We start from the raw sequence: 26,689 nt of genomic DNA on the forward strand, positions 1-26,689 counted from the left end.
AATGAGACCTACACCAAGGTAATCAAAGATGAACTTGACATACTTATCAAGGTAGGTTTCATTATGAGATTGAACACATAGATTGGGTGTCACCAAGAAGAAGGGTAAGATCCGTGTGTATGTTAACTTGAAAAAAGTAAATGCAACCCACAATAAGAGATCATTACCTAGATTAGGTATCACCAATCATGATTGTGTCTAAGAAGAACAATAAGATTTGTGTATGTGTTAACTTAAAAAAAGTAAATGTAGCCATCTAACTACTGCCAGAACGACATGGGGATATACATGTTTCCTTTTGTATCTCCATATTATGTGTAGAAATGGTGACTATTGGGTTATCCAAGACCTCCGGTCCTCACAACCTAGCAATGGTAAAAATGACCATCACTCCAAGAGCACCCCATTTATGACAGGGACTTTTAATTGAGTGATAATCATAGCAATGTAGCATATAGGCTTTACCATCTGATCGAGTGATCGAGTTTATGTTCATTCCCCTGCATTCTCGCTAATAACTTCTCTCTCTCTGGTCTGGTGAGAAGCTTGAGCCCTTTCAACCCTTCTTAATGATTCAACAATGAATGCCTAGCACTAGACTCCATTTTAACTAATGGAAGCTCTACAAGATTTATATCTCACAGCACCGATCTAGTCTCTTTCATTATGAAGGACTCTGTGTTTTCTTCTGAGCTAAAGTCTCACACAATTAGGCAAGGCAACTGCGTGCACAGTCCAATACCACTCCCTAATGTCGGTGCGTGAGAGATAAAGTCTTGTATTTAAAGGTCAAGAATATGGCGATGATTATGCCAAATTTTAAATATATAAGCACCTAATCCAGCCCCATAATCACTTTTGCTAAAGGCTCTTTTTATTTTATTATTTTTTTGGAGTTTTATGGTTTTTTTCATGTTTTTTTTTGTATTTTTCAAGATTTTTTAGCAAAACAAAAAATTGACAAACAAAGGAATCAATGTGCAAGCTGCATATAAACAGCTGCATATAAACAATGCAAATGTAAGTTTTTATCTACTTTCTAGAAATTCAGTCGAATCGGTGATTTGAATCTCAATTACTAGGTCAATGATTTGGATCTCAGATCACGATTTGAATCATTAATGATCTAAAAATTAGGGTGATCTTGACTTTGCAAACGATCCAAAACTTGGCGATCCGAAATGTTGGATGATCTGAATCCTAAACGATGTGAAAGTCAGATTGACATCTAAATTTAACAACTTCTGAATTCAAATGATCTAGATTTAGGATCGTACGATCTAGAAATGGACATTCTGAAAGTCAAAGCAGCGATCCAGAATAATGAGCTGGTATTGGGATCACGATCTAGATTTAGAATCGGCAATCCAAAAGTGCATTTAAGATAGTAGTTGGCACCAATCTTTGTGAACTTTCCAAGTACACAAGGGTCTTTATACAACTTTATACCCTTTTACAAGAGAATATTTGATTGGTACCTTGACAACCTCCCTTTTTTATAGCCCATGTCTGGAAATGAAGATCATTTACCACATATTGGGGTACGTATGGATTCAGCATTTTACAAAACTTTGAAAACAATTTGCTATAACAAAACAACACAAGCAGATTAGATTACACACCACTCAACAACAGTTGTTGCTGGCTTGTAAGTTATATAAATCCACAAGTGACATTGCCTATGTTGTTATGATATAAATCCACAAGTGAGCACCCACATTGCCTATGTTGTTCTGAAATGAGTCAAAAAATAGTAGCGTAACCAAAGAAGGTTCAACAAGGATGGCTCAGACAGGAGGAGGGGATGGGCGGCCGCTTCAGCAGATCGCCAAAGCTTTCTCCGATCTGGCTGCAGACGTGGGGCTGCCGCAGCAGGAGAAAGAAGAGGGCGTGCAGGTGGCCTCCTTTGCCAGCGCCTCCTCCCGAGTATCGGTGCTCTTTGGTTGCCTCGGCATCGCCTTCAAGTTTGCCGAGCGAGATTATGTCTCCAAGGTCTCTCTCTCTCTCTCTCTCTCTCTCTCTCCACATCACAGAGGCCTGATGTTCTCTTAGTCGGGCGGCATAACTAATTCTCTTAGCCATCAGGTCGCTATTGGCTGAGCCGGCCATTACCATTAGTTGATCATGGCTAGTTTACCTCATACAGAGGGTTGTATGCTGACATTACATGTATATACACCAGTGATAGTTGTTTTTCAGTTTCTTTGAGTTGCTTTTTCCATGCCTCAGTATACCCACTGCATCATTGTATCACATATGGTCTCATAGAACTTTGGAATCTTTTGTAGACATTAATTTTTCTTTCTTTCCCCTCCCTTCCCCCCTACACACACACACAAACATCCACCCACCCACGCACACACCCCATCCTTTTTTTCTACTTCAAGCACGTTTTGTGCCTCCCTAGAGGGCCTTCCGGATATTGTGCCTGTATACATGGCATACACATCATTAATTTGACATGTGTGTACCAACCCTTATACATCAGCTAAGTCACCTAAGCCCGCTGATTAGTTGCATTTGTGGTTATCTGATTAGTTGCATTGTGGTTTTTTCCAAGAGGGTCTCATTAAAGGAAATTAGGGGAATTCTAGATGCCTCCAGGTAGAGATTAAATCCATTTGATAATCTACTGGGTAGTATGCAGTCAATAAATCAGGTTGTATGCCTGTGATGCTAAGAATATTCCTTTTGATTTTTCTAGAAGCACTGTTGGAACATCAGTGGACGTACTTAAGTGAACCTTGTGGGAGAAGAAGATAGGCTGCATAACAGTTTACAGTTTTGTTCACTACATGATCTATCATACATTGTCTTACAGATGCATGTAAACTATGAAACTCAGCAGAAGCTGCTCATGTGTCATGTGCATGACATGTACATGCTAGTTCTTGAGCTATTCCCTGAAGGGGCAGCAGGAAAAACAGAACTTTTAGGGATTGAGCAGGACAGAGGAAATCCCAAGAGGCTTCTGGTGGGTTGGGTGGCATTGGTTTGTGCTACTAGGCTGGTCGGCGCTTGATAAAACATATTATGTGTTTTTGCTGCTGGCCGCCGGCCAGCATAGTGTTTTCCACCTTTTCAAGGGCTAGCCGGATTGTACACCTTTTTGTACCACATAGAATATATTGAGAACTCAGCTCTCTCTCTCTCTCTCTCTCTCTCTCTCTCCTCTCCATCTTCTGCTCGTGTTTTGCATGAGGTTGTTCCACGACAGGTGTTTAGGGCTGAAAGAAGACTCCCAGAGCTTCCGCATGTGACATTGGTATCAGAGCATCAGGCTCAACAAGGTTAAACAGTGATTCTGTCCCAGATGAAGGTGCATAGTTCAAAGAGAGTAACACAAGACATGGAAGAAGTTCCGAGGAGGTTGGTTGGTGGTGTTCCACAAGACCCAAGGGGAATGGTAGTCTTGTGAGTGAGTCGGATGCCACTTGGGGCATACTGGGAAAGGCTTTCAGGCAACGGTTCCAGGGGAAGATGATCCTCCAAGGAGTGGAGTGAGAGTGCCAGACTCAACACTCAGGAAAAGAGAAGACCAAAGAAATTGTTCAGGGACATGGCAAGAAGGAAAGGGGACAAGGTGGAATAGATGCACAGATCTTCATCAGATTTGGAGTGGATTTTGAGACGAGGCAGGGTTTTCACTGAAAAGGTTGCGAGGAAGGGAAGGATAACAGGTTTGGGAGTCTATGAGGAGAGAAAGGAATGATGACAGTGATCCAGGGTCAGAAGTTGGAATCCCGTTATTAGGTTTAGCAGAGGGGGATCTCATGTGCATGATATGTACATGCTAGTTCTTGAGCTATTTCTTATAGGGGCAGCAAGAAAAACAGAACTTTTAAGGCTTGAGCAAGTGCCAGGGCAGAGGGAATCCCAAGAGGCTTTTGGTGGGTGCTGGATTAGGTCGAGTGACATTGGTTTGTGCTACTGGGCTGGTCGGCGCCATAGTAGCAATATAATGCGTTTCATACTTCACTGAAAGTACAAAACGTTTCGGTTTTTTGAAACGAGTTTTTTATTTGTTGTAAAAAAAAAAACGATTTTGGGGATTTTGAACATGTAGAAAATGTGTGGCTGAAAATTTGGGCCCTTTTTATGCTTTTGCTGCCCACGAGTGTCGACCACTATGCGTACACGCGTTTTTGCATACACGTTTCTTGCACACACCCTTCGGGAGGGGGATTTCTACCGCACGGGGCATTCCCACAGCGTATTGTGCTAAGCAGGTAATCAATTTAAATGTTTTTTGGGCAATTTGTGAAGCTTCATAAGATTGGGGATTTTCAACAAGGAGCTTTTTTTTTGTTTCTTTTGCCAGAGATGGGTTGAACTCGTGATGTTGTGTGGGCACACATCACTTCTCTTGGAAGATATGGTGGGTCCAAGGTTGAAAAATGGAGATGCAATTTCTGTTTGTTAGTGGTTGGCGGGAGTGTAACCCGCATCAAAGCCCATTTGTCTGGCTTGAAGGGGGAGAGGATTTCTGCTTGTCCCAAGGTGCCAAAGGCTGTGCATGACAGTCTACAAGCTTGGAAGAAAATGCAAGAAGGGGTTATTGACTCTAACACAGGTACACGTGTCAAGGAAGAAGAGAATTCTGAGGTGGTGACAAAGAGGGGCAAAACACAAGTGGTCGAGAGCCAAGACTCATATGGAGGTGGTGTACATGGAGGTTCGAGCTCTATGCTAGTAGCGGCTCGTCTAAATTGCCGATTGTGGGGTCTCTCAAGAGAGGTAGGATCAAAGCTGGTATTCAAAAACAGGTTGTGAAAGAGGCAACTCGGGAACTGACTAAGCGTTTCATAGAGTGTGTCTTGTCTTTCAACACACTACGCACTCATCGTTGGAAATGTGCCATGCGTGCAATCAGCCGAATTGGATACGAGTGGGAGGGGCCCAACTATGAACTATGCGCACAAAAGAGCTCCGTAGAGAGCATGCATAGGTGCATCATGAAATTCAGCCATTGAGGAAGACATGGGAGAAGTATGGTTGTTCCATTGCTTTGTGATGGGTGGTTCGATGTACGCAAGAGGAGTGTGTACAACATCTTGGTGTCTTCATGCAAGGGCACAATGTTCTTGCGTGCATCCCAGGCAGGTACAATGGTGATAGGAGAGTTATATGGTGCCATTTGCACGAGGTTATGTTGGAAGTTGGACCGGAAAACATTGTGCAGGTGGTGACTGACAATGGTTCAAACTGTGTTAGTATGGGCCGCATGCTTGAAGACGAGTTCCCACGCATTGTTTGGACACAATGTGCCAGTCATAGTTTGGATCTTATGATGGAGGATATGGGCAAGCTTGGTTGGGTGCAGAACATATTGAATACAGCTCGCTTCATTGTCAAATTTGTCACAAAGAGGCCCAAGAGGGCAAGCTTGGTTGGGTGCAGAACATATTGAATATAGCTCACTTCATTGTCAAATTTGTCACAAAGAGGCCCAAGATTCTTTCTATTTACAGGGCACAGGGTGAGTTGGAGTTGTGTAAACCCTCAACCACTAGGTTTGCATACATGTTTATAGTGCTTGATAGAGTAGTAAGAGTCCGAAAGGGACTCTTACGATTAGTGGTGGCCAAGGAGTGGTATGATTGGGAAGCTGATTGTGATCGCTCCCTACAAGAGGCCTGCAGATCGGAAGATAATATACACATTTAGAACACTTAATTTAAGTGTTATTAAACAATGGAAACAACATCAACAACACAAATACGGGAAATACAAATGACACCAGCACCAGGGCCGGAAAGGGTCGCCCCCCTCCCCTCAATACTTTTTGTATTTCTTGGAGTATTTATATTTGTACAAGTGCACGGGCCTGACAGGCTAGATTTCTCCACAAGGGAGTTAAAACAACCAAATAAAACTGGTTCAAGTCGTTGAAGAGGTGTTGGTCGGGGTAGCCCCAAATCACAGGCTCATTCCCACCTTCACTTCACTGGGCGTACACGTGCCTTTCACTGGTCTTCCGGGACCGTGCACCAACAGGCATTCCCCTACTAACGCAGGCCAAGGAGTACACCGCGGAGGGAACGTGGCCTAGTTCTCCCCAATGAGCTTTGCTCCCAAATTCCTTGGTGAGTCTAACCTTCACTGGCTCTCAGAAGCTCTGAGAGCGTGGTTAACGACACCACACAGGGAAATATACTAGCCACACCAGGAAGAATTTCCTGAACATGGTCAGCATATACATGCCATGCTCCTGCACTACACAACTTAAAGCATTCTTTGAATTTAAATTTGCAAATTTCAGATTTATACAAATGAGAAAAATATGAGAGCACCTGGTACGGTGAGTACAATCCAGATACAACTGGTACAATTTGTAGTAGGTACAATCAAGCACGTCAAGAACTTCACGTGTGCGGGTACATGTACTCTATACAGTTGGTACAGTGAGTTCAGTAGGCAAGTACAGTCAGGTACAATAGGTACATATGGACAGCCAGCAGGTACACGTGGGCAGCCAACAGTTGCAGGTACAGCAGGTACACACAAGTACATGTAGACAGCCAGCAGTTTGCAGATACAGCAGGGCAGTCAGCTCTGTTTGCAAGTACAGCAGCTCCTTGGCAGGTACAACAGGGGCAGATAGGTGGGTACAGCCAGGTACAACTGGGCAGCAGATAGGCGAGTACAGCCTGGTACAGCTGGGCAGCAGATAGGCGGGTGTATAGCCAGGCGCGGAGAAGGCATGAAGGGGCAGGTACAGCCAGGTGTGGAGAGGCGGGTACAGCAGCCGGTGAAGATGGCAAGTAGAGCCACCAACCCCACACGTGGGTATTCCATGCAAGTCTTTTTTTTAAAAAGGTAATAAAGTCTTAATTCAACTTATTACTTTGGCTCCCCCTCATAAGCAAATGTCCAGCCCCTATTTAAAATGGGTGTGAACACAATACCTTATAAATATTAAGGTTCACTCAAGTTTATGGGTTTTACCATTTTAAAAGGCCAAAACGAAAAATACTTACCACCTGTTCACACGCCACACCACCAAGTCAGCAAACAGCATTCCACGGTACATTGGGGGCGTCCTCGTCCAGTGTACTGGCACGGCATAACAGGCAGACACACGCAAACAAGTCATGCAAAAACAAATTTATGCATGTAGGCATAAATGCATGTATACAAATAATGGACGAAATTCCCCTTCCATGAAACTTGTACAAGAGGTTCCTGTCGGGCACAAAACTGGCGCGACAAATATAAATAAATATGTCCTGGTCTTTCTATGGAGTGACAGTCCCATAGGTAAGACACCATCTTGGCCATACACGGGTGGCACCAACAGGCTCCCGTCCATACAGCACGAAGCAAATCACACACGGGTGGCACGAAATTGGTTCCCGTCCATGTGACGCAGCCCTGGTCGCACACGGGTGGCACTAATCTGGCTCCCGTCCATGTGACATCGTAAAACTGGCCCTTTCACATGGGACACTAGCCTAGCCCCATGTGAACATGGCACAAATTTGGCCGCTCTATGGAGTGACAGTCCCATAGAAGTGGCTCCAAAAATGGAAATGGACCAAATGGTGACTGTAACTCGCGGCGGTTGCCCGGGGGACTAGGGCCTTTAGGCTTTGACACACTTGTCGATACCATCAAAGCATATTAAAACATTTAATCATGGCCACAGCCTTAACACATATCCATCATCACTTTGCATAAAACATAAAAGCTGGACAAAATATCCACAAATGCTGAAAATGGAGCTTTGCACGTGTGACACCGCATAGAGGCCGGAATGGGCCGATCCCCCCCCCCCCCGGAGTATTTTATTACCCAAGGAGAATAATATCATGTACGAGCTTTGAGGGCCTTACTCTCCCCACGGGAGATGCTGGATTATCCATATACAAATGCCATAACACAGCCCAACACGAGGCAACCAAGCCGGAACATAGGCTGTAGAAATGCCGAGCCAACAATATAATCCATATACCTCCGTGTGGGTACTAATTCTTCCCCAAAAACCATGGGTCTTCATGCAAATAGAAAGGGTACAGCAAGTACAACTCTCCATTCAGCCGGTACAGCAGGTACAATGGTCAGTACAGTCGGTACAGTGGTTGGTACAGTCGGTATGGTGGTTGGTACAGTTGGTACGGTGGCTGGTACAACAAGTACAGTAAGTACAAAAGCTAGTACAGCCAGTACAATGGGTGGTACAGCAAGTACAGAAGCTTCAGTATTTCTTCGCGATGGAAGCCTCCAAAACAGTCCCCAACAGCCGGTATTCTTCATGGGCAGCCTTCAAGTGAGAGAGAAAGAGAGTAGCTATCATTAGGGCAGCCTGTAACGGTGGTAGAGGCTAGTGTGCAGCAAGAGAGCCTCTATTAATGAAGAGAGAGGGCTCCAATTTATAGATTTGGGCCTCCCATGAGCTAAAATGGCAAGAGAAGGTTACGATGACAAGTGGAGAGCCACACAATAGCTGAAGTGACAAGTGTGAGGCCACTTGTCTCACTTTGATCCCTTTTTTTAACAAGTGTAAGGCCACTTGTCTCACTTTGGTCCACTTTCTTGCCACATGTCCCAATCTAAGAGATGGGTCCTTCCATAATCTTTACCTCTAAAAATATCCCAACTGGTAGACATTCTGTCATAGGTACTTTGCCAACTCTTGGTATCTGCTCAATTCCAGATGTAATGACGCGAACAGAATTTCCATCGGAGTCGGGCCAAAAATAGCAACTCTCCTAAATTTTAGGAGTGTGGTCCTTTGTATTCTAGGATAATCCCCCATTCCCAAAGCTTGTACTTTCCAAATATTTAAACATCCTGGAGTCCACCAGATCCCTTTCGGACTGGGAAATGTCCAGGCTGGTGACATCCTCCCCAGCTTCTTAAAAGTTGTCCGCAACTTTAAGCTTCAAGCCATATATTCAAGATATAATCATGTCCCATCGATTGGGCGAGACGAGACAGTCTCAAAAATCCAATATAACTGAAGAATCCATGTCCCAAAGAAATGGGCGAGACTAAATAAGTCTCCATAATACCAATATCAAAATCATGTCCCAAGATAAATGGGCGAGACAAAAAACAGTCCTATAAGTCCAGATATCATAATCATGTCCCAAGTAAATGGGCGAGACAAATCAGTCCCATAAGTCCAGATATCATAATCCGTGTCCCAAGTAAATGGGCGAGACAAAACAGTCCCATAAGTCCAGATATCATAATCCATGTCCCAAGTAAATGGGCGAGACAAAACAGTCCCACAAGTCCAGATATCATAATCCATGTCCCAAGTAAATGTGCGAGAAAAAATAAGTCTCCTGCCAACAAGACATCGGTCCACATGACCGTTGGCATAGACATAAGTCCCGTCATGTCCACTTTACCACTTGCACTCCGTGTTGGTACTCTGACCACACACCTTGGATGAGAGGTGGGCTCAAGTAACAAGATAAAACAATCACTCGCAGGCATAGATAACCTGGTGTTCCATAAGCATTTCTGCTACACATAGTTTATAGGCATTTCGGCCACCAATAGTTTGTAGGCATTTCGGCCACCAACTCACACTACCCTCTCAAGTGCCCATGTTCCCTTCCATTTGCTCTCTATTGTTCCACCCACACATGGTAGAAACAATCTTCAAGAGAGCACGTAGGACAAGAGAACACTACATAGGGTATGTTGTGCTTGTCACTACCCTTTGAAGTGCCCATGTTTCCTTCCATCTGCTCTCTATTGTTCCACCCTCACATGGTAGAAACAATCTTCAAGAGAGCACGTAGGACAAGAGAACACTACACAGGGTATGTGAATCATGAGTTTCATAAGTCCAATGCATCCCAAATAAAGGGAGCCAAAAGGAATAATCCATCCTAGTAAAAGGGAGTCATAAACATAATCCATAAACCTGAGGATGGATCCAAATCCCTAGAAAAGAAGTCCAAGAATCCATAGACCTGTATACCATAATCCTTGTATACCATAACTCTTACCACATACTCCGTGCTAACCACACACCTTGGAGTAGAGGTGGACTTTATCCATAAAAGCATCATAGCCATGAGATATCCAAAGATTTCTTTTCTATAAACTCGGACAGATTCGTCCATAGAAATTGCTTGTGAAGCTCAATATCTATATAAATCTCGTCCAAGAAAAAAATCTCCATAGATATAATCCATATCAATAAAGGGAGCCATAAACAATGTTTCCCTGAAACCATCTCAAGGCAAACAACACCACCTTTCTCCTTGCATGGCTATACAAGGGTTAGTGAACATCAAAAACACTTCATAGTAAATAGCAAAAGCACCAACTTTGCAAACTGAAAGTATACTTAGCTTTTCTTTGCAGGTTGGTCATGAAGCCAAAAGAAATATCTCCTCACCATATCCTTAAGATATCCTGAGATATATCTTCATATAGCTTGCTTGTAAGCTTGATAATATAATCCACAATATCCATATGGAAAGAGTGCTAAATGTGTGTACATAAAGCCAACTTCACACTTCCACGATAAAATTTTGTGAATTCATAAATCCTTAGATCAACAAGCTGTCTACTGCTCATGCTCTTGCTTCTTAAGCTATGAAGCGACTGGCCATGCTTAACAACAATGATGGTAAGTGTGGTCCCCACTTGAGATCTTTTCTCTTCCTTATTGATAGAAGGAAGCCTCCGCTTCCAAGAAAGCCTATGCTCTGATACCAATGTAACTCGCGGCGGTTGCCCGAGGGACTAGGGCCTTTGACACACTTGTCGATACCATCAAAGCATATTAAAACATTTAATCATGGCCACAGCCTTAACACATATCCATCATCACTTTGCATAAAACATAAAAGCCGGACAAAATATCCACAAATGCTGAAAATGGAGCTTGCACGTGTGACACCGCATAGAGGCCGGAATGGGCCGACCCCCCCTTGGAGTATTTTGTTACCCAAGGAGAATAATATCATGTACAAGCTTTGAGGGCCTTACTCTCCCCACGGGAGATGCCGGATTATCCATATACAAATGCCATAACACAGCCCAACACGAGGCAACCAAGCCGGAACATAGGCTGTAGAAATGCCGAGCCAACAATATAATCCATATACCTCCGTGTGGGTACTAATTCTTTCCCCAAAACCATGGGTCTTCATGCAATAGAAAGGGTACAGCAAGTACAACTCTCCATTCAGCCGGTATAGTAGGTACAATGGCCGGTACAGCCGGTACAGTGGCTGGTACAGCCGGTATGGTGGCTGGTACAGTAGGTACAACAAGTACAGAAGTTGGTACAGCCGGTACAATGGGTGGTACAGCAAGTACATAAGCTTCAATATTTCTTCGCGATGGAAGCCTCCAAAACAGTCCCCAACCGCCGGTATTCTTCATGGGCAGCCTTCAAGTGAGAGAGAAAGAGAGTAGCCATCATTAGGGCAGCCTCTAACGGTGGTAGAGGCTAGTGTGCAACAAGAGAGCCTCTATTAATGAAGAGAGGGCTCCAATTTATAGATTTGGGCCTCCCATGAGCTAAAATGGGAGAGCCACACAATAGCTGAAGTGACAAGTGTGAGGCCACTTGTCTCACTTTGATCCCCTTTTTTTAACAAGTGTAAGGCCACTTGTCTCACTTTGGTCCACTTTCTTGCCACATGTCCCAATCTAAGAGATGGGTCCTTCCATAATCTTTACCTCTAAAAATATCCCAACTGGTAGACATTCTGTCATAGGCACTTTGCCAACTCTTGGTATCTGCTCAATTCCAGATGTAATGACGCGAACAGAATTTCCATCGGAGTCGGGCCAAAAATAGCAACTCTCCTAAGTTTTAGGAGTGTGGTCCTTTGTATTCTAGGATAATTCCCCATTCCCAAAGCTTGTCCTTTCCAAATATTTAAACATCCTGGAGTCCACCAGACTCCTTCAGACTGGGAAATGTCCATGCTGGTGATAGTGACACTGATGATAAGTGTCCAAAGTCAGATAACTTTGTCAGCACTATCATGGGTGGTGAGTGGTGGGCAATAGCAGAGGAATTGGTGAGCACCGGATTGCGTATCACTGACATGGAGGGCAGCACCATGGGACTCTATGGACAAACTCGGGGAGGCCCTGAATGTTTTGTGAAATCGAGTTGATTAGTGTGAAAAGCTCTGTAGTTTTGTTTAAATTTTAATACGCCTGTTGGTAAAGGAGTTGATGTAACGCCGATCATTGGCAAACTCTGAATTCATACACAGGGATATCTTGATCATGAGAGTTTCTTGGTTGCTCCTCTCACCGGATGTGATGTTTCGTTGGGGATGCCTTGGCATGCTCGTATTGAGCCAAGAAGTGTCAGAATACGCAGCGGAGATGATGACCAAATCTAGGAACACGAGCAAAAAACGCAGTGCAGAAAATCACAGCACAAGAGAGGGAGAGATAGAGGCGTGTAACTCTGCTCTATATACACAAGAAGATCCCGGAGTTGATACAAAAAATGACAAGGGACTGGGGGCCTATTTATATGCCCCCCCATCAGCAGTCGGCCTGCTGTGTAGGGCAGCCGACTGGACACAAGAAACCTCCATGACTGAAAAATCATAGTCGGCTAGCAGTAGAGTGGGTCAGCCAGCATCAGAGAAGTCCCACGACTCATACAGTGCAGTCGGCCACTTCCAGAATCTCCACAGATGTAGTCGGCCAGGTTCAAGGTCCTCCTGCCACTACTAGACTGCCTCCCATGCCACAGAAAATAGGGAAAAATGGGGGAAAAATACGGAGAGTGGGGAAAAATGAGAAAACACCTCATAAGGGCGGGCACACCCACAACAAAGGCCCTGGTGTATAAAAATAGACAGGAGATGACTTCTAACACCCCCTCTCAGCTCCTGGCTATGAAACCAACCACAGGGAGTTGGGGTGCCGCCTGAGCAAATCCTGAGATAGTGACTTCGTGAAGAGGTCCACCGTATTGTCCTTTGTCGAATAGAACTCTAGCAAGATGTCATCGGCAACGATCTGTTCACGAACAAAGTGCCTCTGGATGACCATGGGTTCCTCCAGTGGAAGCCCAAACCTGCAATGCAACCTCTGCATCCTCACCACCTCACAAGCAGCATCACAAGCAGCCCGGTACTCTACCTTTGTCCTAGACAAGGCAAAAGATGACTGCCTCTTACTGCTTCGTAAAACTGCTCCTGGGCTTGAAGTAGATCTCCTCGTGTCCGGATCTCCTCCCCAAACTGAGTCACTTCAACCGTGGAGTCGGACTCCATCCAACAATCCCCCTCCATGATTCTTCGCATGCCGCAGAAACCACAGGAAACGCAATCCTGCCTCCCAAAGAGTCATCCGCAACCATGAGCTCAACTGCCTCATCAAGAAGCTCCCGTCCAATCTGGTGTCCATCAACCAGATCAATGAACCATTCTGCTTCTGAGTCAAAGAGGCATCACACTGCTCACAAGGATCAACACCTGTTACGGTGCAAAAACAAGTCCTGGAAACCTGCTGAAGACCACGCAAGGCCTTGTGAAACCTGTCAACCACCCCCTCTGAATCCGGAACCACAAAGCGTGGAAAAACCACCTCCTTCTGCAAGTAATCAACTGCCACCTGCTCGGCTTTCCAAAAGGTCCCCGTGGAAATAACATCCTCATCTACAGGAGGTTCTTTGTCCCGAATACTACGAGACATCAGAGCATAAAGAGGTATTGCAGCCTGAGCAGATTGTTTTTCACAAGGAGCGGAAAGCTGCTAGAGGTAGGCTTGTCCGTAAGTACCTTGTGAAGTTCATGAACTATCCAGCACTTGATGCAAAGTGGATGGACGAGGCATATTTTAAAGACTATCCAGATCTACTTGCAGCCTACTTGGAAGCTTTTCAGTTGCGGGCAACTGAAAAGCTTTAAAGACTATCCAGATCTACTTGCAGCCTACTTGGAAGCTTTTCAGTTGCGGGCAACTGATTAGAAGCCGGGGGGAATGTCACCACTTCTCTGGCAAACGTTTGAAATGATGTCATGATTGAATACATGTGGAAGGGCTCCATGGAAGGATTGGTATCTTGGTGTGAGTTCCTGGCATGATTTATGAACTCATGGAGGGTGGTAACCCTGGTGAGTGACTCTGGACTCATGGAAGGGTGGTTACCTTGGTGAGGACTTTTTGGTCCTGTGTGGACGGCGCTTGGGAACGGGCTAGTTGGATGTACAAGATGTAAGTTGGGAGATTTCATCCACTATGTTTGTGCACCAGCATATGTATGTGAGTTGCACATGCATGGATGACTTGTTTTTGATGCATGGACATTGCTTGGTATTTTGCCTGTGAATGTCCATGGGCACCGGGGACGCCTGGACAACCCGTGGATACGCGTGTGCACACCTGTTTGGGACTCATATGGTTTCCTTATGTGTTTTGCAGGTGGTAAGTGTGCACACTTAACCCAATTTATTCATTATTTCATGTTACTAAGGTTTATTGGGTGTAGGGTTCACATTCACTTAGTGTGGGCGGACACACTTATAATTTTATAAGTGAGTTCACATCAGGGTGGACTATTTTTAATGAATCAAGGCCAAATATGAGAGATGGGCACCCGGGCACTCCCAAAAAGCTCCACGAGTTGCTATTCTGGGTGTGGGAGGGCCAAAGTGGGCAAGTCTTAACTTGTAGAGCACTCATCTGGAAGTCGTGGGCTGTTAGGAGCTGTTTGGACAGGAAAAACAGCAAGTTTACTCATACGCATGAGCTAGAGGTGGAATACATGCGAAGTACAAGGGTCCCAAGGCTAGCTGGCTGCTATCTCTCTCTCTACAGGGCAGGTCGACTTCATCTACAGGGTCTGCAGGCTGATCGATTTGGCTCCAGGAGCTTGCACATGGCTGTTGGGACTGTTTTTGGGCTTCTCTGCTGAGAATAGGGCTTGGATGGAGTGAGCAGAGCCTCTACAGGAGCTGGCCGACTGTTATAAGGGCCATTATTGGTTGTTTTTACAGGTTTGCAGGAGGTTTCCCGCCGCAACGAAACTTGAGCAAACATGTCCCTAGACAAGTACCAGGCCTGGGGATGTGATCGGGTGGAACCTGTGGTGGGTGGCCTGTGAGCCAACACCAGGTTTTGGGACAGCACTTTGTTAGAGGGTTGGTGACCGCTCTATCAAAGTACAAGAGTGGTTGGTGATCACTCTACCTTGGTTGGTGACAGAAGGAATTCTACAAAAGCGGTTGGTGATCGCTCAACCTTGGCTAGTGACCGAGGGTGTTGCAAGAGGAGTGGTTGGTGACCGCTCGACCTTGGTTGGTGACCGAGGAGTTGCATGTAATGTGTTTACCTATGTTTCCACAATTGGATAAATCTAGTGTCAGCTGGATGAGTGTACTCTCCGGGCACCCGCATCTTGTACATATAAATACTTTTGTTGGTAATAAAGATACCGCAGGGGGGGGTGGGGTTGGCCCAACTTCAGCCCCTAGTGCTGTGTCATGTGCGAGTTGGTTTATGTTTGCAGGATGTATATGCTGTTTCACAATGATGCTAATCATGTATATGCCAGAATGGTTGATGTATGTATGCTGTTTTGGTAGTGAATTGGTTCCGTATACACGTGCCCGTGTGTGACACGCTTCCAGGCGTTTCTTCTCAGCAGCCCATGGTCTTTCTTCATCACTTTGACCTTTGAGAACACCTGTTTTATGCACTGTTTGCAGGGCAGCAGCACCTAGTGTGCTGCGTTTTTCTACATGTGGCTGTCTACAGCAGTTCTCAGCATTCATACCCCCCCTGTAGTGCTGGTTGCCTGTTTCGTACAAGCCAGCAACAGCATATTTGCTGCGTTTTTTTCTTCTACAGGTTTCTGATGCTGATTTGCTGATCTGAGGCTTGGGTGTACCTATTTCTTTTGCGTTTCCAGATTCAGCCCTTTCTACTGCCCCGAATACCTCTGCGTTTTCAGATTTGCAGCCATGGTTGCTGCGTTTTTCTGAACTGATCTTTTTGGTAGCTCTACCTTCACTTGGGCTTCATCTGTTGGACCCGAAGGTACCTTCTCTTCAGCGTTTTTCCTCATAGGAGGTGTGGACAATGGTTGGCCTGAATTTTCAGGTTTGTAGTCCTTGTTTGGCTGCGTTTTCTTCTCCAGTGGACACAGATCATTTGCAGAGGGGGTTTCTTGTTTGGATTGTGGCTTTGGAGGCAGTTTGGTACTTGAAGAGGATTCTGAATTTCAGATTTCAGTCAGCGTTTTGCTGATTTTTGGAGCATCTATACTTGTGTTTTGTTCCTGGCCTACACGGTTTCTCGGTTTCTTCATGTTCCTTGCCTTCTGTTGGTGGTGGAGTGCTATTTTTTGCTAGATAGCAGTGTTTTGGCTGCGTTTTGCTTTCCACAAGAGTTTTCTACACTCAAAAGGGGCCTTTCTCCAGCTACTTCACTTGAGGATCAGTTTCGGGAGCTGTTTTGTATATGTGGAGACTTTCTGTGAGACAGGAGTTTACGGATTTTAGAGGAGAGCAGTGATCTTTTCAGAGATCCTGAGCAGAGTTTATTTTGTCCGAGCCTGTGTTCTTTGCCGTGTTTGCAGAACAAGGAGGGTGTTTTGCCCTTTGAGGTGTGATCCTTTCACATGGATCATTTTTTTGTTGCTGATTCTTGGGATCTGATTCTACTTATGAAACAGTCTTCTGCTATCTCTGATGCTTTTGAGGACTTTGTTACCACTGCAGTTTATATTCTTGCTTCCCTTCCTCATTGTGAGGAGTCTACCTCTGCCTCTCTTTGTGATGCTTCTGAGAATGCCCCTCCCCCTGCCAGTTCTGCAGGTTTGTTGTTTTGGAGGATGGTTTTTTGGACCCAGTGGGATGCTTTGGATCTGTGGTTGCTAATCGTGTTTGGGGCACAGCGGTACTTCCAGAGTTTTTTGGATTTGGATCAGAATCAGGTTGGGGTTGTACCAATCCGACGATATCTTCTTTCAGAGGGGGATGTGGACTCTGGAGTCCTTTCATCTTGCGATGCCCACCTCAGTGGCGTATACTTATGTACAGCATTGGGTAACTCATGGTGCATAGTTTGAGCAGATGTTTTGATCGAGGACGGCGTCTTTGGCTTCTTGGAGTTCACTCAGCATCCGGTGCTCAGAGGGGATGTTAGACATCATCCCCTTCTTGCCGACTTCCTTTTTGGTGTCCTATTTTAGCCTCTAGGGCTGACCATGTTAGTCAGAGGGGCTGGTCATCCCACATATATTTTCCCACATTATTCCCCATATTATGGAGTCTTGGGTATTTTCCCAGTCGTGGAGGTTTTTTATCACTAGAGTCGGCTGCCTACTCATGGGCATATATACAGCTGGCTTGCCTCCCTCATTTCTCACTGCTTGCTTAGCATTGTTTGCTGCACCCAGTCGCAGATGCTCTTAGTCGAAAGGCCAGCATCCAAGCAGTGCAGGAGTCTATCATTCTCGAAATCACGGGGAAGGACTTAGATAGCATGAAAGACCAGTATGTCGACTCCCCTGAGTTTGGTACTCAATACAATTTGGCCCTCACTTCTGAGCCTGGCCATTATTCAGTGCAAAACGATCCGTCTCTGTGTCATTCGGGAAAAGCGATCAGCTCTTCTCTATGATGTCCATGACTCCTCAGTTGGAGGACATAGAGGTATCAACAGTACCCTCGAGAAATTAGAACGGTCCTTTTATTGACCAAAAATGAGGCGTGATGTATATTCACATGTTCAAGCCTGTAAGATTTGTCAAAAAGTTAAGGTTCCATATACAAAGAAGACTGGGTTACTTCAACCTTTGTCTATCCTCGACGGACCTTTCATCGACATATCTATGGACTTTGTAGAGCCTCTACCAGCATCCACCGGATCTCGTAACACTCCGTGTTTCACCATTGTGAATCGCTTCAGTAAGTTCTGCATACTCATCCCATGCAAGCATACGGCCATAGCTAAGGATGTAGCCCGTCATTTTCTCAAACATTGGAACCCCATTTGTGGTTTGCCTAGCACCATCACCTCAGACAGAGATTCCAAGTTTACCTCACATTTTTGGAGGGCATTATTCAAAAACTTTGGAACTAAGTTACAGTTGTCTAGTGCATTCCATCCCCAGACAAACGGCCAGATAGAAATCTATAACCAGTTGGCCTTTGATGTTCTAAAGTCATATTGTCATGACCAGCAGTCCAAATGGGAACATTATCTTCCATTGGTCCAACTTCCAAGCCATCTTGAACGATAATCATTCGTCCAGTGTTGGATGGACTCCGTATGAAGCAGCCTTTGGTCGTTGTTTCTCTTCTCTTTTGATGAGATTGGTGTCTCCATCTCTTGAGGCTAATAAAACGACGGAAGCATTTTCCAAAATCATTGAGTCAGTTAAGGACCTCCGATCGCTTGACCAAAGCACATGAAGCTTATAGTAGATAGGCAAATATGTCTAGATGAGATGCCCACTTCAACGAAGGGGATTGGGTCAATCTGCGCATCATGAAATAGAGAAACGTTGTCCCAAGCTTTCATTCCGTAGTTTTGGACCTTTCCCGATAGTTAAAAAAATAAGTGATGTCTCCATGAAGTTGGAGTTGCCTAACAGTTGGACGATGTATGATGTTTTCCATGTTTCTTGGCTAAAACCATATGTTGGACCAGAAGTGTTTGATGTTTCAGATGAACAACAGCCAGACGTGGTAGATGAAGTAGAAGTCATCGAGCCTGAGCAGATCCTTCTTCATCGTTGGAAGCATGGTTCCGGTCGACGGATACATCAGTTCTATACAAATTTTCGAGATTGACGTACCCACGAAGCCGTTTGGCTAGACGAGGAGTTCTTTCAAGAGTACCCCCAGTTGTTGGTGGACTACTTGGAAGCCATCAACCTGCCGCCAAGCTAAGTAGGAGGGAATGTCGTATGCACTCTGCACTGTGCATGGTGACAAGCTAAGCAGGAGGGAATGTCACATGCACTCTGCACTGTAGTGCATGGTGACAAGATGGCTCATCATCATTAGTGCAACATTGTACATTATTAGCATCCTTTAGGATGATAATTGTCGTACACCGTGACCCCATTGTAATCCTTAGTCCAGGATAAATCAGGCACGAGCTACGCAGGTCATTCCTCTGCCTTAGACAATCAGTCGGTCAGTCCAAGTCCCTTAACCCACTTGAAGAGATGCATTCATGCATGTAGAGTCAGAAGAAGGCTTAGAGTTTGCACCAGGACATGTGTGCATTTATGCATAGCATTCATCCCATATGCATGTAGGCTATCTAGACCATTGCAAAAGCATCAGAATATTACTCAGTATTATTCTAGTATTTTTCCATAATTTATAGCATTTAATTGGCATTTTTACCTTATTTATCCATTTATCCAAGACATGATGCAGTCGGCCAGCTTTGTAGCCAGCCGACCAGCATCAAGAGAGCATATAAATAGTTGAGCTTTGCATCATTCATTCATTTATATCATATTCAACCAAGAAGACCTCAACGCTTGGAGACTTCAATAAGCAATTGGAGCATTCAACATATCAGCCATGAGCATTTCATCCATCAGCATATAGGAGCATCGACGCTTGAGCATTCAGCTTTCATTCATCAAAACGCAGCATCTACAACAGTCAGCCCTACAGATCACCTTGCGTTTTTAGCATACATACAGTTTTTAGCATCCTTATCTGCATCGTTTTGCTACAGCCACTTGGTGAAGGTAAAACTCAGCATTCATACATAGCCTAGAACAGTCCCAATCAGCCCCTTCTCTCAGCCTGAGATTTGCAGCCTTCCTACATCCATTGGGAAGAGTGCATAGGCTCGAGAATGGAGCTTGCACATGTGACACCACATAGGGGCCGGAATGGGCCGACCCCCCCCCCCCCCTTGCGTATTTTATTACCCAAGGAGAATAATATCATGTACAAGATTGAGGGCCTTACTCTCCCCATGGGAGATGCCGGATTATCCATATACAAATGCCATAACACAACCCAACACGAGGCTACCAAGCCGGAACATAGGCTGTAGAAATGCTGAGCCAACAATATAATCCATATGCCTCCGTGTAGGTGTTGATTCTTTTCCAAAAACCACGGGTCTTCATGCAATAGAGCTGGTACAACAAGTTTAGCTCTCCATTCAGCCGGTACAATAGGTAGAGTGGCTGGTATAGTTGGTACAAGGGTTGGTACAGCCAGAACAGTGGCTGGTACAGCAGGTACAGTGGTTGGTACAATTGGTACAGTGGTTGGTATAGCAGGTACAGAAAGTACAAGGGTTGGTACAGCCGGTACAATGGTTGGTACAAGGGCTTGTACAACCAGTACAGTGGCTGGTACAACAAGTACAATGGCTAGAAATCATAATAAATAATTAAATACCCTTGCCTTCAGTATTTCTTCGCGATGGAAGCCTCCAAAACAGTCCCCAACAGCCGGTATTCTTCATGGGCAGCCTTCAAGAGAGAGAGAGAAAGAGAGTAGCCACCATTAGGGCAGCCTGTAAACGGTGGTAGAGGTTAGTGTGCAGCAAGAGAGCCTCCATTAATGAAGAGAGAGGGCTCCAATTTATAGATTTGGGGCTCCCATGAGTGAAAATGGAAAGAGAAAGCTATGATGACAAGTGGAGAGCCACACAATAGCTGGAGTGACAAGTGTGAGGCCACTTGTCTCACTTTGATCCACTTTTTTGCCACATGTCCCAATCTAAGAGATGGGTCCTTCCATAAACTCTCTCTCCCAACTGGTAGACATTCTGTTATAGGCACTTTGCCACCTCTTGGTATCTGCACAATTCCATATGTAATGACGCGAGCAGAATTTCCATCGGAGTCGGGTCAAAAATAGCAACTCTCCTAAATTTTAGGAGTGTGGTCCTTTGTATTCTAGGATAATCCTCCATTCCCAAAGCTTGTACTTTCCAAATATTTAGACATCCTGGAGTCCACCAGACCCCTTTCATGCTGGGAAATGTACAGGTTGGTGACAGCTGTCACTTGTGTCATGAATGATGAATCATGATTCATGACTCACCCATGAATTTTGGTATTTGAATTTTGGTAGAGGAGGCTTGCTATGAGAGTGCTTTCATAATACTACAACACAGGTCCTTGTGAGAGAAATTGGAGTACATGGGCCCTTTTCCACACACAGAAAAGGAACAAATTTACCACTGCACAATTAGAGCGGTTGGTTTACCGTCATTGGAACCTCCGTCTACTTGAGCAGAGAGGCAATTTCATAGAGCCCATATAGGTGAATGTCGACAAAATCGACATCGAGAAAGTGAAAGACATCCCACCTGATGAGGAGGACATTTACACCATGTTATATGAGGAGGCGATGGAGGGAACCAGGCAAACCCATAGCCGCCGCTCACGAGCCATGGTCGGAGTTCGAGTGTGTACAGATGGTGCTAGTACAAGTGTTGCACCTGGCACATATGGTGCTAGCATGAGTGGTGCAGCTGAGGCAGCAGGGGCAGAGGATGCGGATGACTTGTCTGACTAGGTTACAGCTTCTGAGGCATCCGATGTTGAGGATGAGGATGAGGATGAGGCTATGGAGTTGGATGATGCAGAGTAGGATGACTAGGCTTCTAGAGTCTAGACTCTAGTATCTACTTAGTACTTAGTCATTCTCAGTTTTTTTATAGGTTCATTTATGGGTATGTCACATGTTGACATTGGACATTGTTGTAGCTATTAGCCCATAGCCCTCAGTTTTTTTTTAAAAATGTATTTTGTCACATGTGCCAGATTGTCAGTTGCCTTGGCCAAACTGACTTCACTATGACACATGTATCTTAATGGTAAGAACTGATGCCTCCTGGTACCTGCTTACCTTGGAGATTAAGATCCTATTTGTGCCGTGTGGGTTTGGCATTGTTGGTGTGGGATGTGAAACTGTAGCAATATCAGTTGAAGAATATTCAAACTATTGCGGTCTTGCTACTACTGGTAGTTGTCCATATTTGACAAATCTTTTGCTGTTTCATCCAGGTATGTTCCGTCCCTTGGCAGAATGCCCAGGGAGAACAATATATAAAAACAATCATAAACAATGTATGAAGCTGTTTAAAAAGAGAACGGAAGTAAGAGAAAGAGAGAGAAGACGGAGGAGGAGGTGAAAGACGAAGAAGGAGAAAATGAAAGTGAGAGGAGGGAGGAGAAGTGGACTGGAAAGGGGCTGAAGCAGGAGGATGTTGTGTGAGAGGAGGTGAAAGTGAGAAGACGGAGGAGGAGGTGAAAGACGAAGAAGGAGAAAATGAAAGTGAGAGAGGAGGGAGGAGAAGTGGACTGGAAAGGGGCTGAAGGAGGAGGATGTTGTGTGCTGCAATAGGGAGGCAAAAGCATGACAAAACCAGCAAAAGAGGTTGGAAAAGTTGCGGGTGTAAATGTATGATGGAAAAAAACATGAAAATTTTCAATCTTGATGAAAAATTTGGTGGTTTTTTTTTCGTCAGGTGTTTTTTAGTGTTCCAGAAATGTTTCGAGCTAGATAACTTTCACATTCTCAAAATATTTTTTTGTTAAATTATCAGTGGCCTTGTGGTAGTAATTGCATGGCTTCTCTTCCTTGAGCAGCTTCATGACACCCTTCTAAGCACCACATTCTAGTGTGCTACTGTAGCCAATACATACATAAAATAAGAAAACAATAAATAAAATTCTCTTTGTCGAACTTTTAAAAATCAGAAATATCGTTTCCGATTGCACAATAATGTACTATGTGTGCCACCAATCATACAGGTCAAGGATCTCACAAAGGTGTCAAATGATATAACAACTCTTCAGTCACTTATTGAATTGGATGTCGAAGCTGATTCTGTAAAGGAACGGGGCAGTCATTCACGTAATCTATTGAGGGTTAAACGTGGACTTGACATGGTGAGAGTACTTTTCCAAGGCATCTTGGATTCCGAGTAAGATTTCTACCCTAAAGACACTCTATTTCTACTGTTTTACCTAAAATAGAAATTTGAAGACAGGCTTTGAAATATGTTTTTTATGTACATAAAAGGTGAGTGCTTATATTCATTGCATTGGTTTGTTACTGGCTTGTCAGGGATGAGTCTTTGAGAGACTCTGCATCACGAGCATATGCACAAGTGTTTGCTCCATATCACAGTTTCCCAATCAGAGCAGCAGTGGCAGCCGGGCTGTTTGCTATCCCAACAAAATCACAGTTGCTGAACAAGCTCCATGAAGACGGTATGTAACTCGCACTTCCAACTGAAAGTGCCAATCCACACGATTGTGGGGACTACGTTGAGTCCATGGTGACTGTCATAAAGAGTACAGTGATGATTAGGACTATGACTTGAGTCATTGTGGCTGCATTAACACCCCACTGAACCACTAGATACAGAGGGCTTTTTACTTTGATTCACCAACCAACCATGGTGTGGCCCTCTTGCACAATTCCTCTCTTGAAGCCCTGACTGGGCATCTCAAATTGAGGCTTCTATCACAAAATCTGCAATACCTGGCCACAGGAGCCACAAGAGAACTGTGTACATTCAATAGTGACAAGTAAATCTGCAATTGGCTGAGAATTAGTAAATGTGCACAGAGGCTAGAATTGATGATTAGAAGTGTAAAAGTAGTCCACGCTTTTGTAGGCCTTCTTGAAATTCAGAGGAATGGTTGGTCCTGCCTTGAAACCTCTGCCGTCGCTGAACAGTGAAGCCTTCAGAAAAAGTGAAGATGTTATTCAGGATGATCCTATCCAGAACTGTTTGGATACCATGGATAAGATTTACAAGGAAGGTGAAGAGTGATGGTTCTGGCCAAGATTGTGTATGGTGAACCAAGCAGGTAATGAGCTGCAAATTTTAGATCTCCTGGTGATCTTCCTGGTCCTTTGTGATGAAGTTGATGAATTCCTCGTAGAGGCCTACATCAGGGAGCACCGCAGTGGTGTGCAGACAGTGGTCATGTTGCAGTCACACGAAAAAGGCCAGAATTACTCACAAGAAAAAGAGGTGGTTCTACAGTCGAGTTTGTGGATGCACAAAGATCATGACTGGGAACCAAGTGTGATCCGTGGCGATGTATTAGCTGTACGAGAGTATATGCTTCATAGCTAGTTGTGGTGTGCCCAGCATGCGCTTTCTGGTCAAGGCAAGAGATAAACGTCTTTCTTGGCAAATCAATATCCTGATTTTTGGTATTGCTTGGGGCACAGAGAATTGAACCAGTCAAAATTCTACTCTGATTTCACACAAAGCATCGTGTAAAGGCTTGTAATATAAGGTACCCCAAGGGGGGGCAGTCTAGTACAATGTACCGAGCACTCACAGCACAGCGTGCACATGTGGTCAATTTTTAATAGCATTCTGTCTTGTACTGTGATTCCATCCACGGATTAAGCTGAATAAGTAAATAATCTGTGTGTTAAAATGGATAGAAGTCAATCAGCGTTCTCTGCAAAAAAATCCCATTATCTGTTTTTTTTTGGGTAGCTTAAAAGTGTGTTAAGGCACACTTTTTTTGGGGTTTAAAACTCATTTTTAAAACTGATCTTTAATGTTTCAGTCAAAAAATTCCTGCTTTTTCTCTTTTGAGCTTTATAGTGGAGAGTTATGTACAGAAAGTGGTTGTTAGATTTAATGCAAATAGACTTTTTATAAAGAATTCAGTTTTGTGCGCCTTCATGTTTTATGTGCAACAGAAAACTCTGCTCGAGACCTTATGCAAGAATACGTTGCTGCTGTGGATCCTGTAATCAAGTATGTAGATGGGCTCTTCTTAGCAAGAGGCTTGGGCATTGATTGGTAGAAGGTAATTGATCCTTTTTGTTTTCTACTATGCATTAAACCATTCCCTACTTCCTACAAATGCTTGTGTGAGGAGACTACCTATAAGGTTGTCATATCCAAGTTGGTCATTCTGAAGGATAGTAATGATGTATGGTGGCACCTCCCTGCCTTGAAGAATGGAGTGCTTTGAGCTGCCAAAACTTAATTAATTGGTATCAAACAAAAAGCGCCCATTTTACATTGACCATAAAGTGGACAGCTGCTTAAATGAATCTTCTCTCCTGCTATGCACTCAACGTTATTACCTCTTCCAAATGTTCCAGCAGATTGGCATGTTTTCGAATTGGACAGATTAGAGTTGTTACAGAAACAACTCATGAATTGGGATGGCCGGATGGCTAAGGTGCTGACCTGCGCGGGTTTGATTGTGGCGGATCCCTCTCCCTCACAGGGGAGACTTGCAGCATGGGTAGTTTGTCTTGGAGACCTGTAAAATTGATTGCCCTTATTAGCTACATAGAGGCTTTGAGGTGCATTGATGGAGTGTTTATTGCATCAGTAAGGATTGGTAGTGAATCTTTGTGTGTTTAAAATTGAGAGATCCCACATATTCAAAACTGTAGATGTAGGTTTGAAGGAATTTTTTTTTTTTTTTTTTTTTTGGTCAGGTGCATCTTTTCTGATTTAATAAATTGTCTAAAGCACGCCAATTTATTGCACTCAGTTTTTTAATTTGCATAAGGCTTATATCGGAGACTTGCAGCATCCAGTGGCCTTATTTTAAAATAAAGCATTGTTTTTGTTAATATGTAAATCCGATCACAAATTTTAAGAAGAATCTCTCCCATCCACTTGCACCAGCTTAATAGTTACCACCTTATTAACAATAAGCTTCCTCTTAGAAAAGGGAGCCCTATTCTCTCCCCCACGAAACATACTCATTATTTTTATCTTCCTTGGCCAACTGTGTGATTGTTACAATATCTCCAGTGGGTAAGAAATGTCGCTCCATGACATTCGCTTTAATCACTTCTCTCTAAGTTAGTCTCGGGTGACCCTATTGGTGCCCACATGGAGGACTCACCATCAGGGCCCTCAAAATATGAGATTCTTCTCTACCTTTGGAATCATATTTATTATGGTGGAAGTCACTTTATTTTCATCTCTTCATTGTACTTCCATTCAGGGGATGTTCTAGATTGTTACATTTTGGTCCCCATGAACCTTTTGTTATCTCCCATGTGGACTTTTATTAGGAACTGTGTGTGTGTGTGTCAGGCTAGTAATATCATCACCCCTATTCACAAGGTTGCAAGAACCTATCATGATTGGTCATACATTTTGCTTGGGGTCTCCTTTTTTTGGGGGGGGGGGGGGGTGTTGGAGGACTCTAGAGGAGGATTGCGAGGCTTTACATTATTTGGAGCAAACCCTCTATGCCATGCATCTATTTGAGCAGCATACATAGACTTTCAAGGATTGAATTTGCAATTGGGCTAGGGTCACGTGATGGTTTCGTTTATAGGGGCTTCACATGGACTACATGGCACTCTCCTCCTTAATCTCATTTACCAAGATGCTAACCAACTCATAATTAGCAAAATGACTAGTTTTCTTAATTAGCTTTCAAGCACTTTTTCCCTCTTTTGCCAAGCTCCAAAATCATCTACCAAGTGCTTTTGGTTCATCTACATATTTTGTAGTTGGTGCAACAACTCAAAGGGCTACAAGGCATCAAAGGAGAGCAACATTGATCAAATCAAAGGCTTCAAAAGTGGCCAACAGTTGGTGAGACAAAGCTCAATTAGGTGGATCTTTATCACACACTGAGGAGAAGGTGTTCTTCACCAAAGGACCAAGAACTAGAGTGAAGAGCAATGGGCAAGCCAAGCAACATAGGAAAAGATTGTTAGAGCAGGAAGAAGACTCCAACCAACACTCTAGCAAATATCATGATGAAAGCATA

General features: G+C 44.2%; 1 protein-coding gene across 5 annotated transcripts; it reads left to right on the top strand.

The window, feature by feature from the left end:
• The first annotated feature begins 1,703 nt into the window (after positions 1-1,703).
• ACD11 (Glycolipid transfer protein (GLTP) family protein) lies at positions 1,704-25,373 on the top strand. 5 transcript variants are annotated; one of them, XM_086772221.1, is made up of 5 exons: positions 1,706-1,992; positions 22,712-22,884; positions 23,028-23,173; positions 24,636-24,745; positions 25,047-25,373. In XM_086772221.1, exons 1-4 carry the CDS (start codon positions 1,783-1,785, stop codon positions 24,740-24,742), a joined length of 636 nt encoding a protein of 211 aa, XP_086628347.1. In that variant the 5' UTR covers positions 1,706-1,782; the 3' UTR covers positions 24,743-24,745; positions 25,047-25,373. The 5 variants fall into 5 exon arrangements, with proteins under 5 accessions (XP_086628350.1, XP_086628347.1, XP_086628348.1 ...); XM_086772222.1 differs by having other exon boundaries at positions 25,050-25,373; XM_086772223.1 differs by having other exon boundaries at positions 25,075-25,373.
• Positions 25,374-26,689: the final 1,316 nt, after the last annotated feature.

The sequence above is a fragment of the Cibotium barometz genome, chromosome 32, assembly GCF_041138505.1.
Source record: "Cibotium barometz isolate CiBa-2024 chromosome 32, ASM4113850v1, whole genome shotgun sequence".
Taxonomy (NCBI): domain Eukaryota; kingdom Viridiplantae; phylum Streptophyta; class Polypodiopsida; order Cyatheales; family Cibotiaceae; genus Cibotium; species Cibotium barometz.

Excerpts from the sequence above, each read along its gene's own strand:
- ACD11 (XM_086772221.1), top strand. The coding sequence starts at position 1,783 with ATGGCTCAGACAGGAGGAGGGGATGGGCGGCCGCTTCAGCAGATCGCC. Across the intron at positions 1,993-22,711 it reads AGCGAGATTATGTCTCCAAG|GTCAAGGATCTCACAAAGGT; the intron begins GTCTCTCTCTCT and ends CCAATCATACAG. Across the intron at positions 22,885-23,027 it reads CAAGGCATCTTGGATTCCGA|GGATGAGTCTTTGAGAGACT; the intron begins GTAAGATTTCTA and ends CTGGCTTGTCAG.